The 10,157-nt window shown below is 46.8% G+C and overlaps 1 protein-coding gene across 5 annotated transcripts; it reads right to left on the bottom strand.

Annotated features, from left to right (window-relative positions):
- Positions 1-335: 335 nt before the first annotated feature.
- On the bottom strand, positions 336-10,122 carry dus2 (dihydrouridine synthase 2). Of its 5 annotated transcripts, XM_004572663.3 has the most exons (18): positions 10,012-10,122; positions 9,735-9,859; positions 9,354-9,401; positions 8,973-9,110; positions 7,351-7,396; positions 7,183-7,274; positions 6,818-6,861; positions 6,640-6,700; positions 6,516-6,563; positions 6,377-6,442; positions 5,710-5,780; positions 5,302-5,388; positions 4,920-5,088; positions 4,685-4,806; positions 4,456-4,596; positions 3,817-3,904; positions 3,636-3,709; positions 336-2,538 (listed from the first exon to the last, which is right to left on the bottom strand). In XM_004572663.3, the coding sequence occupies exons 4-18, from the start codon at positions 9,090-9,092 to the stop codon at positions 2,271-2,273; spliced, it is 1,497 nt and encodes a 498-aa protein (XP_004572720.1). In that variant the 5' UTR covers positions 9,093-9,110; positions 9,354-9,401; positions 9,735-9,859; positions 10,012-10,122; the 3' UTR covers positions 336-2,270. The 5 variants fall into 5 exon arrangements, with proteins under 5 accessions (XP_004572720.1, XP_004572721.1, XP_076743076.1 ...); XM_004572664.3 differs by lacking the exon at positions 9,354-9,401; XM_076886961.1 differs by lacking the exon at positions 10,012-10,122 and having other exon boundaries at positions 9,735-9,917.
- Between the last annotated feature and the right edge of the window lie 35 nt (positions 10,123-10,157).

Genomic DNA, 10,157 nt, shown 5'->3' with positions numbered 1-10,157 from the left:
TGCTAAAGATCAGAACAGTGAGAAGAGGAGAGGCATAGACTGTATGTGAAAGATGGACACAGCTCACATGTTGGTTCATGAGTGAATATTAAAGCCTCCGTTTTAACATTTTTGGCTGCCACCATGCTGGTTAGTGGGACCCAGAAGTGACCATGTTTAGACAACAGTGTGGAGTATTCATTTATCAGCTAATGAGAACGAGCTGCATTCATAAACAGTATGAGAGCGCCTGCAAATTAGTGCGGAAATAGAATTTCACTCATGACAAAAAAACAAACAAAAAAAAAAATGCTCCAAACATCACACGGTCCAGAGGTCCAGTTCAGGGACTCCAGTTACCAGAGGTGAAGCCTAACAGACAGCTAGCAGCTACAGCTGCCTGTGTCACCATCCGCCTATCAGGCCAGAAAGGCCACGCCCCAAATAGTTCGAACTTTCAGCCTTAATGCACAGTGACTCCCCACCTGCACAGGTGTTATATAGAGATCACATCTGTAGAGACCGAAGTTTGTGTATCAGGCTGTAAACGTGTTCATATCTCCAGCAAAGTTTTAACATGGGAGTCTATGGGATGGACTGACTGCGGGAGCCTCTAGTGGATGTTAGAGGAACTGCAGCTTTCTGTGCCTCATCGCTGGATTCAATAATTGTAAAAACAGTCAGTCATGTTTTTGGGTTTAGCTAGTTTGATAATTATTTTTCTTTCATCTGACTGTGCAGAAAGTTCTGAACACGAGCAGAAATCCTGCTGCAACAAAACAAGCGATTAAAGTTCTGGGTTTAAAATCCAATTAAATTCAGATATTACTGAGGGGGAAATGAGCCACATGCACATTTGGTTAACAGAGACGACCTCTTTAATGGAGGCAAACATAGCCTGAGCCAGTGTTAATGAAAAGTGTCCAAAATGTCATTATGAACAGCTGAGCTCTGTGAGGACAGATCCACCAGGCTGCACATGCTTTAATTCAACTTGCAGACAAAGAAAAGCACAGGTTGTTCCTTTGTTCCTTTGGCATGAACATAAAACATGACATCATTTGGCAGATTTTATACCTTAAAACAAAGAAGATCATGAGATCAAAACAAGTTCACAAAGTGTGACAGTCAGTGTTTACTGAGCGGCGAGAAGCCGCACAAATCACAGACGTCTTCTCCATCAGCACACGGTGCGTTTGAGGCTCTTCCACAAATCATGAACAAAAGACAGAGTAAGGCACTGGGTGTTAAAACGGCTTTCTGCAACGCTCTACAGATTCAACTTTGAACTGAAAAGTTGAGCACCGCCCTCTTCTTTCACCTGTCCAGCACAGAGACATCTACAGGCAGACGCTCTGATGCTCCAGCTGCGCAGCGTCGTCCACTCAGCTCATACCAGGCTGACAGGAATCACTAACGAGCAGCCACAGGATTGCATTTATTCCAGGATCTGACTCAGATTTTAGGCGAGCCCTGAAACCGTCGCTCACCTGCTGCAGGACGCGTGTGTGAAATGTTCGTGTGGCACCTCTGGTGAGGTTTTTCATTAAAGCCTCACATGTAGGAGCTCGATGTTTGTGCCAGCTTTCCTTTATCCAACAGCTGTTTGTCTGTAAATTATAAGGACCCGGGCTGGAGACGAGCAGCTGCAGTGATGAAACTGTAACGGTGAAGCTGCTGATTGTTGTTGTTACCCTCACCTGTGGCCGGGAGAGATTGGGGTTACTAACGGGAGAAATGAGCTTCTTCTGAAGGGGGCGGGGCTCTCCCTCAGAGACAGAGTGGCGCTCCTCCTGGCAGGTGAGGTGTTCTGGACCCAGGAGGAGACCCTTCCTGGAGAGATCTTGCCCTCCCCACCACCCCAGAAGAGAGCTGGAGGAGGTCTGTGTTTAATTTAATCTTCTCTTATCAAACACCCGAGGCTCTCACACTGGATAGCGTCTGTTCTGCAGGTCGGACACCGTGTGATGGCTACGCCACGCGCGAGACGTTTCATATAAAACCCAGCGAGTTCTGATGGGTTTTAACCGCGTGCATTAGGAGGCGTGGCTCCCCGCACACGTGCAGACATCCACAGGACAGAGGCGGATGAGCGGCGTGGTTAACGGGACTAAACGATCAGACCTGAGCTGTGAGACGTATGTCAGCCGTGCTGGGTTTAAAAAATATTTACTTTGAGTTTAAATCAGATGAAGTGATGAATAATAAAAAAATAAAACTGAGCACAAACTCAGAGTTCATTTCTGGGTTAAATGTCTGATCATGCAGGTCACTGCCAGCTGTTAAACTCCTCACAGGCTCTCCCGCTGGCTCGGAGGCGGAGCCTCTTGGTGACTGTCACTGTTCGTTACCACAGCAACCTCTGAGGTTTGTTGCAGGACGTCGTTTACGTGCCGTTTCCTACTCCTCTCTTCCTCTGCGGCGCCGTTCACCTTCCCCTCCCTCTTCCTTTTGCAGACCAGGCCGGAGTCTTCCTCGCCGATCCGTCCCTCTGGTACTCCCAGAACTCGCAGGCAGACGATGGCGGCCGCTTGCTCTGCAAACTTCTTTGACTTTTCCCTGAAAGACGGCGAGATAGTTTTAGCCCAAAGCGCAGCAGACTCAAGAAATCACGACTGCGATCAAATTTTCAATTGCGGCTCATTTCTTGGAGGGTTTCCGCACTCTGAGCTGGAAAAACATCCTCACGATGTCTTTAAATAAACATATTCTAATTCTCTTCAGTTACTTTGTGTCATTTCAAAATGAAATCTGGAGCTGAAATGAGTCACTTGGTGTCAGACGGGGACAACACCGAGTCTACTTTTGATAATCTGTATGAAACTTTCTATTTTCACACTTTCAGTCGTGCCTGTTGTGAGAAGCTAATGTGGTCAGAACAGTAGGAGGGGCGCTCAACCACACGAGACGTCACAATAACCGTAGGAAATGAGCGAGCACAGATATTTGTGAGGAGGCGGGAGCGCTCAGAGGATCAGAGCCGTGCAGTTTATTCCACAAGCTGACATTTATATTTAAATGTTCATTTGCTATTTCACCTAGGGTTTGAGAGTAACGAAATTTCTATTCTCTGTATGTCCTGTACATGTGGCAGAATTGACAAATAAAGTTGACTTGATTTTGTCACTGAGGTGCTTAAAGAGGGCTCAGAGACGCCATTCCTGTCATCTTTCAGCTCCGCCTCAGCGTTCCCGACTCTTCACAACTTACTTCAGGAGTATAGATTCCCTGTTGGCTGTTCAGCTGCTAAATGACGCAACTATCCAAACAGCCAATCACACGGCAGCAATTCAGTGCATATAGCAACAGAAAAGAGCATCAATGAAAAAGGTGGAGGCGGGTTGCAAAACGGCTTGCATGCAGGCTAAAAATCAGATTTGAGATTTGTCAGCTGGACATGAAGCAGGACAACAGCTGAGTTCTCCAGGATTGAGCCAAAGCTCGGCACAGTCCACCCGTCCAAAAACAGAAGCCTGAACCACCGCTCAACAACCGGTGAACCCAGGAGACTTTCAGAGCTGCTCAGAAGAACCCAACAAGAAACTTTGCCGGTTGTGTGGAGGGAAAGAGATGAGCCTCGCTGGTGTTTTAGCACATTAGCGGCTCGCTGTGACTGAACACAGCTACAGAGCAGAAGCACTGAAGTTTGTACTCACCACAGTGAAGATCTGTACTTCTTCTGCGCGACGGTCACTGTGGACTGAAAGGCTCGGTCCTGAGCGCGCTGCACCTGAAACACACACACACACCTCTTAGAACCGCACAAATCATTCACGCCGTCACATTCAGGAACGAAGGCGAACATTTCTGTCGACGTGAAGCTTTGCGTTTGCTCACCGTCTCGTACTGCGGCTGCTCCACTTTCTCCTTACGGCTCCACTCGAGCAGGAACATCTTCGGAGTGATTTGAGGAGGATACTCTCTCCTGCAAACACATCAAATCCACCAAGTTTCACTTTAGTCCACGCAGGCAGACGGGCAGCGGTGTCCAGCCCGCTGTCATACAGCTGCTCGTTTTCTCTCGAGGCGGCGTTTGGTGCATGTAACACTGACACGTTCCCTGAACCTACTGAGTAGTTCTCGGTGCCCAAACATAACCAGCAGGTGGACGTGAACAAGCTGCGTGTCCACACCGCCCGCTGGTCCTCAGGCTGACGGCCAAATCCTGATTTTTAGATAAAAATAAAGCGGTCTGGTTCCTTAAGGTTAAACTGGGGAACAGAAGTTAGAAGAACCCCCAGACCGTGTTTATCAACGGTGGAAAAATCAGCCACAAGCTCATTTCCAGTTAAGAGTCGTGGCATGAATTCATCAAATAACACTACATAAATATTGTGCTGAGGTCTCTGGAAAACCACAACGCCTCTAAAAGCGTGGTGCACTGGCCTTTCACGGCCGGCTCGACGAGCCGCTGCGTCAACCATGAGAATCATCTCCAGCTGCAAACGAGGAGCTGAAAACGTGTTTTTCACTCACCGTTCGAACTTGACGGCCATGGTGGTGACGTCTCCGTCCGTGACGGGTCGCTCCGGCTGGCTGCCGCTCTGCAGGGCGTCCCTCCGAGCCTGCAGCTGTTCCCGAGTCTGCCGGTAAAACTCCTGCAGCCCGTACGCCTCGCTGCAACACGTCAGCACCACATCACACCACACCCACCCTACGTACATACACATCTGACACTGCTGCAAACAAACAAACAGTGCTGCACCTGATCTCAGCGTTGGTCTGCGCCGCCTGCACCTGCTTCCCCAGAGGAGACTCCACCTTGTCTCTGAGCATCTGACACAGACAGTACTTTGTGTTGAAGGCATTGTTGTCGTATTGAATCGCCTGTGAAGCATCAAACAACATCTGTGGTAATCAACAAAACGCCAAACATGCTCAAAGCTTCCCCAAAGATTGAATTTTATTCTGCGTCTTCACGAGCTGCACTTCAAACTCACGTATTTGAGGTAGTCCTCCATGACCTTCTCCAAAGGAAGCGCTCCCTGGCTGCGGAACAGTGACGCGTTCCACATGGCGGCGCGGGCCAGCATCACCGACGAGGCGCCCGTCGCCTTTCTGAACTCCTCTATGTCGGCGTTGGTCTTCACGTGATCCAGAGAGCCTCCGCTGAAGGAGACACAGGACAGCGGACGGTTTAATGACTCCAGGTCTTAGTGTTGCGTTTAGGAACGCTGGTACTTAAGATTCTATTTACTGAGGACAGAAACCACACGGCTCTGTCCTCAGAGGAGCTGCCGCTCTCCCCTAACAGGGCCAAACTCTCGATCTCAAGCCGAGAATGGCATTCAAACACATGAGCGGGAGCTGACTGTTACTCACTTTGCGATGACAGGGATGGAGACGGCCTGAGCGACGGCCTGAATGTAATCACAGTGGACAGGATGTCTGGGACGCTCGTCCTTAAACCTGAACAACAACGAGACAGACGTCCATCAGCAACAGCCAAAAGAAATCCAACAGGAAGCAGTTCGAGACTTTTCCAGGCTCCTTATTGGCTCCTTCTGTTTGGCACCGTAAACAGATTGTTTGGTTTTGTGCAGTAAAAGTTATTTTTAAAAATATTATGAGATGTTTTTCTAACTTTCTCATATTTTAGATGCAAAGCAAAGACAATCAGAGGATGAACTGGCCTCATTATAATTAATTATGTATACGAGTTGAATGACTGCATGAAACTGTACTCTGCTTCTCTGTAACTGAAGTTTTCACACTCCTGACGCAGTTTACCTGCCGTGAACGGCGACCGCAGCGACGCCCGTCCTCTCGATCCTTCGGACCAGACTGACTGTTTCCTCCAGCTGGAACCAAAGAACAGCGAAGATTAAACATCTGCAGTAAGTATTTACCCCCCCCCATGTATTCTTCTGCACATGTGGCCCACTGAAGGGACCACAAACACCTGACTTCTCAGTGTCGAGGCTGGAACAGTTATCAGGTTTAGGGGGCAGTTACTTTTGCACACGGGCAGTTAGGTTTGGATAACTTTGTTCTCTTAATGAATGAAACCATCATTTAAAAACTGTGCGTAGCGTGCAGCCAACCACGATCAGACGTCCAAACACGCAGAGCTGAGGCGAAACAGAAAGCTGGGCGTCTCTGAGCGAGCACTTTGACTGCACGGTGCAAGGCAGCAAGTAAAACACGCACTTGCAGATTTGCTGCTGCATATTACCGCATGCTGCAACAAACAGGGCAGAGGTGGGGCTGTGTGCATGCAGAGGGTGCAAGGCACATGACATTTCATTTAAGGATGGGGTCTCACAAGACCTTAAAATACAAGGTAAAGGGAACCCCCTCCACAGTGCACAGGGGTGAGCTCACATTAACACTGAAACATACAGCTATGAATAAGATAACAGAGTGAAGGTGAGGAAGTGAAACGTTCACGTCTTACTGAGGGCAGGATTCGGATTTTACACGTCACCGGGATGGAAACTCCTGTCACGAGCGTCCTCAGGATCTGAGGTGAAGACCAAAGTCAGAATTAAAAACATTCCTTTTATCCTGACATGATCTCTTAGCTCACAGCTCACCGCTTCGATCTTATCAGGATCCGACAGGAGAGCAGCTCCCATCCCGCCCTGCAGGACAGCAGAGGTCAGAGGTCAGCCACAGGGACAGAGGGTCACAGCGTCAGTGGGGGGCGACTGGACTCACCTTGGTGGAATACTCCTTTGGACAGCCCATGTTCACGTCGACAGCAGCCACATCCTTCTCCCTGTGAGGAAGCAGCTTGTTATCACAAAGTTTAAAGTTACTGTGACGAGGAAGGCGGTGCAGAGCTTGACGGCACGAGCACTTCACTCGCAACACAAAGAGTCAACTTTGAACTCACACAAGTCGGGCCACAGCCAACGCTCTGTCCGGGTCAGCGGTTCCCTGAAAGACAAAAGGAAGACTGTTCGAGGTGTCCCCTTACACACTGTTCATATTTCATGTCTTCACAGCACGTTGAACCTCCCCAACAATAAGTGCCAATCCTGAATTTTGAACTACAGACGTCTGACATAATAAATGGAAGATTAATCCTTCAATACTGTTTGGGTCAAACAGTATGTGAGATTGACCCTGTGACCCGTCTCTGCAGAGGACCAATCAGACTTATCGTTTCCATAGCAAACAATAAGCACAAAGCCAATAAAGTAATTTTGTTTCTCCACGTCGATGCCATTCTGCTCGCTCATAAGCTTCCAGTCTCACCATCTGGAAGACGACGTTGCCCTTCTCCCTCTCACAGGTCCTGAACATCACTCGGTCATCCGGAGCCACGAAATCCACCGTCTCCAGCACGTCTGATGCACACACAGTTATGAGAAAGGTCTGAATGAACAGCCGGTATGAAGGGCAGCGAAGGGCACAGATTCTTACCGTTTACCACTCTCTGACACTGGGCCATTTTGATGTCAATCAGCTCCTGCAACAGACACCAAAGGGTCAAGGGGGAACTATTCGGATTTTACTTATTTCTTATCAAACATTTCCCTCTTCTTGTGGTCAACACGTGACCCAAGTTCCGTCAGGTTGCTGTAAACACTCCATCTTAGCAGTTTGTCATTTAAGAAATGTGGCTAAGTTAAGCCCTATTTTATCTCACTCTGAACTGGAGATTGCTATACTTGAGATTGCTTATTTCCTCACGCTTGGACTATTGTAACTCTTTGTTTATGTGTCTAAGCAAAGGTTCCCTGGATCGTCTGCAGGCTGTGCAAAATGCTGCAGCCAGGCTTTTAACAAAGTATTCACATGTGACACCGTTGCTATTTCACCTACACTGGCTTCCTGTTGAACTTAGAGTTCATTTTAAGACCCTGGTCTTGACATTTAGAGCCTTGCCTGGACTGGCACCAGCCTACATCTCTGATCTGCCACAGCCCGATGTCCCCAGCAGGTCCCTGAGGTCATCTGATCAGGGCTTACTTGCTATAAAACAAGCTAAGATGAGAACTAAGGCTGCATTCACACTGCAGGCGAAAGCACATCGAATCCAATTTTTTTGACCCTCTGCAACCATCTATCCCATCATGGTGTGACAGTGTGAACGGCGCAAATCCGATATTTTCAAATCCGATCTGGGTCACTTTCATATGTGGTGCTGAATCCCATACATATCCGATGTTTTAGAAAGCGACTGCTGTTTGATGGTCACTTCGCATTAAATCCGTCTTTTACGTCACCGACACAAGACAGACGCCAATTATCAGCGCCGGAGAAGACATCGCGAACGCTTCCTGTCCATCCCGTGTAGATGTCAGTGAAACTGTTGGGAAGACAACGTTGGAGAGACGTGAACATTTTATTTGTACTGTATAACCTGCAGATTCTGACAGAAATCTGCAACTATCCTTTGAAGCAGCAATAAGGATCATTATTAGGTTATCTACATTATTATGTAAATAACAAAATAACTTAAAGCAAAAATTGGGAAACATGAAGTCCGAAGTCTTTATATTAAGGCCATCAGTCAAACAATACTGTTGCTCTGGGTCTAAACAGAGCGCGTTGTGTGTGACGTCTTCTTTTGCGCATGCGGCCGCTTTGAGCGTTCACACTAGAGCGCGTTTGCTGTCGCATTTTATTAGAAATAAAATCCGATTTTTTTGTCTGCTCGGATTTGATCAAAAAATCGGAATTGAGCATCAAGACCTGCAGTGTGAACGTAGCCTAAGGTTGACGGAGCTTTTGCCACTGTGGCCCCGAGACTGTGGAACTCTCTCCCTCAGACATTAAGAACTGTGGACTTAGTAGCTGTTTTTAAAAAAACAACTCAAAACTCTTTTTAAAACAGTTTTTGGTTAAATTTGTGCCTGTTTTATATTGTCTGTTTTACCATTTTATTATTTGTCATCTTATGTGCAGCACTTTGTGACTGTCTAGAAAGATGCTGTATAAATATAATTTTTTTTATTTTTTCACCACTCTTTGCTCTGTATGATGTCACAGAGAGGGGATAATCCAAATATGGTCACCAAGGATACAGCCTCTGTCCTCACCTCACAGTAAACCACATCAGCCCCGTAGTCCAGAGCGAGCAGCCTCATGGGCAGAGTCCCCACTCGCACCATGGGAGCCAGGGCGGTGATGTTATTGAAGCTCAGCCGGCCTGCTGCCATCGTGGCGGCTCAGTCGTCCTGCCAAGACCACACAGGACCCAACGGTCAGAGACCCTCCTCTTAAACAGCTGGGCTTCAACTATCCAGAGGTGCTGGCATGTTTAGCCGCATTTTCACAACAACACAAAACTCCCTTACAAAAAAATCAGCTGATTTAAGGCGGTTTCGGTTCTAACACAAGTGGATATAACTGAAAGAAGTATGTTTAATGCATTAATTGACACCACTGAAATAAATCAATACAAATAACAACATTCCTACCTTTTAGTGTTGCTTTGGATCAATTAGCTTCTCCTACAGGTCGACAACCTGGTCAGATTATCAGACCTAAAGTTAGAATTTCACTTGAATATTTTCAATTATCTGCTAACTATCTGCGCCGAATTAACCTTATTGAGATGCTTATTGTAGAAAAGTTAGTTTCATGCTCTCTGGTAGCTTTCCGACAGCGAACAAGCGATAAACGTTTTAACTGCAATTCTTGTGCACAGAGTTTGGCAGAGCGGCTAGCCAAGCTACGTTAGCATTCTAGCTAATTGCTTAACTGTGTTTCCGTCACGAGCTGAAAACAGGCGTTAGTACGGAAGCGACAGCTGCGATCATGCAGAGGTTTTTATCTCTACGTTTAAATCAAATCTTTACCGGCATTTGTTCTCAGGTGCTGACGACAGCGGCTCTCGTGCTCATGTGGGGAAGAATAAAGCGTGCTGCAGTTTAAACTTCCTGTTTAGGTATCTACGTCATCACGTCGTTCATCTTCGCGACACCTTCAGTAGAGCAGAATCTATATTTATAGTTTTCATTTTAAATAAAAATAATAATAAAAATAAAATTCAGCAAAAACAAAAAAACCTCAGAGGTTAAGGAAACAGAAATATATAATATTACAAAAATTACAAATTTAATCAATATATTTAACTTTTTTTTGTTGCTGTTGTTGATTTGCCTCTCTGCTCTCTATTCTGGAATTTTCTCTTGCGTTTTAATCTTATAAAATCAGATTTTTTCCCCCACCCAGAATCGCTTTTAATCACCTGCCGCATAATTTCTTGGCTCCACCCCCAG

This window comes from Maylandia zebra, linkage group LG7, assembly GCF_041146795.1.
Source record: "Maylandia zebra isolate NMK-2024a linkage group LG7, Mzebra_GT3a, whole genome shotgun sequence".
NCBI lineage: Eukaryota > Metazoa > Chordata > Actinopteri > Cichliformes > Cichlidae > Maylandia > Maylandia zebra.
The sequence above is the reverse complement of the archived record's forward strand: the minus strand, read 5'-3'. Positions and strand labels throughout refer to the sequence as shown.